The sequence below is a fragment of the Auxenochlorella protothecoides genome (genome assembly GCF_000733215.1).
Source record: "Auxenochlorella protothecoides strain 0710 contig157, whole genome shotgun sequence".
Lineage (NCBI taxonomy): Eukaryota > Viridiplantae > Chlorophyta > Trebouxiophyceae > Chlorellales > Chlorellaceae > Auxenochlorella > Auxenochlorella protothecoides.
In genome coordinates, this window is record NW_011934153.1 from 1 (window position 1) to 4093 (window position 4093).

At 62.0% G+C, this 4093-nt stretch overlaps 2 protein-coding genes across 2 annotated transcripts; one reads left to right on the forward strand and one right to left on the reverse strand.

Moving 5' to 3' along the window:
• Window positions 1-808: 808 nt before the first annotated feature.
• On the forward strand, window positions 809-2805 carry F751_0034 (Polyprenol reductase 2; the record flags this gene model as incomplete). Its single annotated transcript, XM_011398007.1, has 7 exons — window positions 809-939; window positions 1083-1158; window positions 1583-1707; window positions 1857-2016; window positions 2158-2263; window positions 2457-2575; window positions 2701-2805. 7 exons carry the CDS (start codon window positions 809-811, stop codon window positions 2803-2805), a joined length of 822 nt encoding a protein of 273 aa, XP_011396309.1.
• Window positions 2806-3022: 217 nt separating this feature from the next.
• On the reverse strand, window positions 3023-3616 carry F751_0035 (hypothetical protein; the record flags this gene model as incomplete). Its single annotated transcript, XM_011398008.1, has 1 exon — window positions 3023-3616. The coding sequence occupies one exon, from the start codon at window positions 3614-3616 to the stop codon at window positions 3023-3025; it is 594 nt and encodes a 197-aa protein (XP_011396310.1).
• Between the last annotated feature and the right edge of the window lie 477 nt (window positions 3617-4093).

Here is a 4093-nt window from a genome sequence, read left to right on the forward strand (position 1 = left end):
AGAGGCAGCGTGGGGGGGGGGGGGGGAGGGCATGAGTCACGGTTCCAAGCACAGTTCTTAAGATCTGAAGCGGGAAGCTTCCAGGCGGCAAGTGCTGCCCTCCTCAGGCAGTCCCGGCCCCGGATTCCCCATGGTTGCCCGGTGCCTTAATCCGGCATGGCGTCTCCCGGGCGCCGTGCCATGCGCGGGCCGAAAATCCTCAGACCTCACCGCGCACGGTTTGCGGCATTGGCCTGGCGGGCGGTCACGCGGAGCCCAGCTCGCCCGCCGTGGAAGGAGCCTGTGTCCGCGAAACTCACCACGCCCTTGCGGGATCGGGGCGATCCATCATTGTGGCCCAGCACGCTGCCCCCCCGAAAGCTGACGTCGCCCTCTTGGCCCAACAAGGGCAGGGATTCCAACGACTCCTTCAGCATGGATGCCTGCTGGGCTCCTTGTGAGGATGCCGCAGGGGGCCGCCCAGCCGAGGGAAGTGCTCTATCGACCGGCCCACGCAAGCTGTCTACAACGCAAAAACTCACACGCAGGTATCTATGGCATGATTTTGGATTTGATGATGGGCACTGTCGGACTCAGATACACATTCTCTTGGCTCCTTGACGCTCATGGCGCGCTGTGCGTGCACCGACTTTGCGCCTCCCCCCGCACATTTGGAAACCGAAAGGCCAGACTCGAGATTGGCACTATCAATCGGGTGTAATAGGCCAGTAATGAATCTGGCCGCAAGCAGTATTTATCACCCCCAAGTCGCCTGTATTTGGCACTGGGCACCAAGTGATCTGGCACGACCCAATACACATTCCGCGCGATGCCGATCGCCGACGATGTCTTCTTGCTCGCATTCTCGATTTTGCCCTCATTGCTGCGCTTGTACTGGGTGCTGTGCACCATGGCTGCAGTACTGGCGCTGCTGCCCCTACCCGGCCTCGCTGGCTTCAGGTGAGCCAGCGATACACCGACCATCATGCATCCCTGGAGGCAACACGAATGTCGAGGCTGTCCGTCCAATTGCATGACGTAAAGAGGCCCGCAGAGCTATCCCATCGTGCTCACAATTCGTAGCACCTCCTCCCTTTCCACAGGGCTGCAGTAATCTTGTCGGCGTGCCGTGGGAAGCTTGTAGACATGAAGCCCCACAAGGCCTTTGGTCCACTGTCGGTGAGGGGAGCGGCAGGACGGGGGTGGGCAGAGCAATGTTCGATCAGTGCCCGCTCCCGGTCCCTCAAGTCCGCCGTCTTTCTTGTCATGCGCAGGACTGGACTGTGCCACAAAAGTGGTTTTCACATTTTTATGCGCTGGGCTCAGTGTGGTCTGTGCCTGTGATCTGGGCTGTGATGCAACAACTATGGACTGGCACATCGCAGGCAGCATGGGAGGCCCAGGTACCGTGGAGCGTGGCTAAGGCTGGTATGAACATTCTGGTGCCATGGTGTGACCTAGCTGAAGGTTGCGTTGGGTGTGATGGCAGAGCTTGCGGGGCCTTGGCCATGAGGATGTAGTTACTTCTCTAAACATCGTGAGCTAACTGTTCAATCCGGATAATTGCCACGCCATGCCCCCCTTTTCCCCATCTCAAACACAGGTGTCCCTGCTGGCATTGTGCCTGCTGGAAGTCCACCTTGTGCGGAGATACCTTGAGACGGTGCTCATCATGCAGTATCCTCCCAATGCCCGCATGCACGGCATAGCATACCTATATGGGATCAGGTGAGGCTGGATGAGGGTTCAGCGCTCGGTAGTCTGATGCGTGAGGGGTCCGCAGGCAGTGCGTGGGTTATTCCTCAATACAGAATCGGGCCCTCTGACAGCCGCAATGCACTGACCACTCCGACGACCCCCTTCATTCCACCCCGCAGCTACTACCTGGTCGTCCCAGCTACCCTTGTGCCCCTAGCGCTCCTCCAAAGGTTGGCAGACGGGGGCTTGGAGAGCCTCCTAGGAAGGGGAGCAATGATGGGCGCCCTCCCGTCTGCACTTGAGGCGACGCTTGCGAGGCTCAGTGCTCTGCAGTGGCTGGTGAGGCGGGCAGGTGGAGGGACCGCATTCATGTTGAGCATGCCTGGAGGCTGCAGGGAAGCTGCCTTGCATCCATCGCTGGTTGCATGCATGAAATACTTACTGCTGCAGCCTTATGCCCGTGTCCCACCCCTAATCCAGGGTGTGCTCGCCTTTGTCGCGGGGAACTTGTTGCAGCTCCATTCGCACCGGCTGCTGGCAAACCTTTCTCGGGGCACCCAAAGCGGAACATATCGCATCCCACGAGGTGGGAGGGACTGACGCAAGGTTTTGAGTTGGGGGGTGCTGGGAGGGTAGTAGACAGGTGGACAAGATGCTGCTACTTGACAATCTCTGGATTCTGCTCACGGTGCACCGGACTGTGGCCCACCAGCAATTACTCCGGCGCCTCCCTGCCCTCCAAGTGCGTCCCACACCGTGTGCCACCCCCTATCACCCAGGTGGCCTCTTTAAGCTGGTGTCCTGCCCGCACTACCTGGCAGAGATCGTCATCTATTCCGGCCTGGGGCTGCTCATCGGGGCGCAACGCCCCCTGGCCTGGCTCATTCTGGCCTGGGTGGTGAGTCATGGAGGGGGAAGAAGGTGCATGCATGGGTATGAGCCGCATGCCGGGGTGCAGTGGAGACGCACACATGCGATCAAGACTGTGTGGCCTCCGATCCTCCCCGTCCCCATCCCACTCAGGCAGCGAACCTGGTCCTCGCAGCTGGGATGACGCAGGCGTGGTACAGGCGACGCTTCCCCAGCTACCCCAGCAGGCGCAAGGCCCTGTTCCCCTGGCTGTACTGAAGCCGCCCGAGGTGGGCGCTGGTTGTGCAGAGCGCTCAACATCTCTGGCTCGGTACAATCACAGGTACAGTGGGAACACAGTTTTCCCCCAGATGTTCAGTTGCAGGATACTCAGTCATGTCACAAATCAGTCAATCTTATGTAAACCTAAAGCATTGCCACTCGCCGCTGATCCTACAGATCAAGCCTGTCAGGTTGTGACAGCTTCAGGTTCAGTCTATCCCGGGCCAGGAGGCAGTCTGCCAGGAGCACTCTCAGGCCCTTTTCTCTCAAGATCCCTTCCACCATGCCCTCGCCGTACTGGTGCTGGAGGGAGCGGTGCAGATCCAGACCCCTGACGAGCTGATCCAGTGCCAATCGCTGGTACCACGACACGTAGTAGGCTCTGGGATTTCGTGCCGAGGGATCCGTCTCCAGCATGAGCTGTTCCTGCGAGCGTCATTTCGGCATGGGCAATCGCACGTCGCCACGTCTCGCGTATGCCACCGCCATGCTGATACTCTGTTACCCCTCCCTCACCGACGACTCCACGACGTATGAGCACGACTCCAGGCCCAGGCTCAGCTGCCTCTTCAGCGCGGCGATCTGCTCGGCAGGCACCTGGGTGGTGGCGAGGGTGAGGGCCCGGGACCCCGTACCGGCCCAGGCCACGATGCTGCGCCGTGCCAGCATGGCAAGGTACCCACCGAGATTGATCGATGTGTGGGCGATCCGGGCCTGGGGGCGGGGATGATCCGAACATCGATGTCGGGGAAAGTGTGTTCTGGTCCCGTACGGCGTGGTGGACGAGGAAACCCTGGCAACCGCGCATCAGGGAATGCTGTACAGCCTGGCCAGGCAGGGGCAGGGAAGGGGGGCGGCACGCAGCAGCTGGGAGAGAGCGTCGGCAGGCAGGCAGCAGGGCAGGGGGAGAGGTGTGCGTAAAAATGGGCTGAGCGGGGGCGCCGATGCGCGGCCGCCGTCACGCCACCACCTTGGCATACTCCTTCTTGGCCACCTTCATCCAGCGCACGCCGCAGGCGTTGCACAGCGTCTTGTGGCCAAAGGGCCCCGCGCGCCAGACCGGGGTGCTCAGCGCGCCGCACTGGCTGCAGAAGGAGCCAGGGGCCATGGGCCCCACCACCGCCTGGCCCGTGCGCGGGTCCACCGCGCGCTCGCAATTCCAGTGCACCGCGCCGCGGCGCTGCGTGGCGCTGCCCGTGGCCGGCCGGTCGGGCGCGGCGCCGCCCGCCGGCGCGCCAGGGGGGGCGCGCCCCAGCGCGGAGGCGGCGCGCTCGGAGGCCGCGTA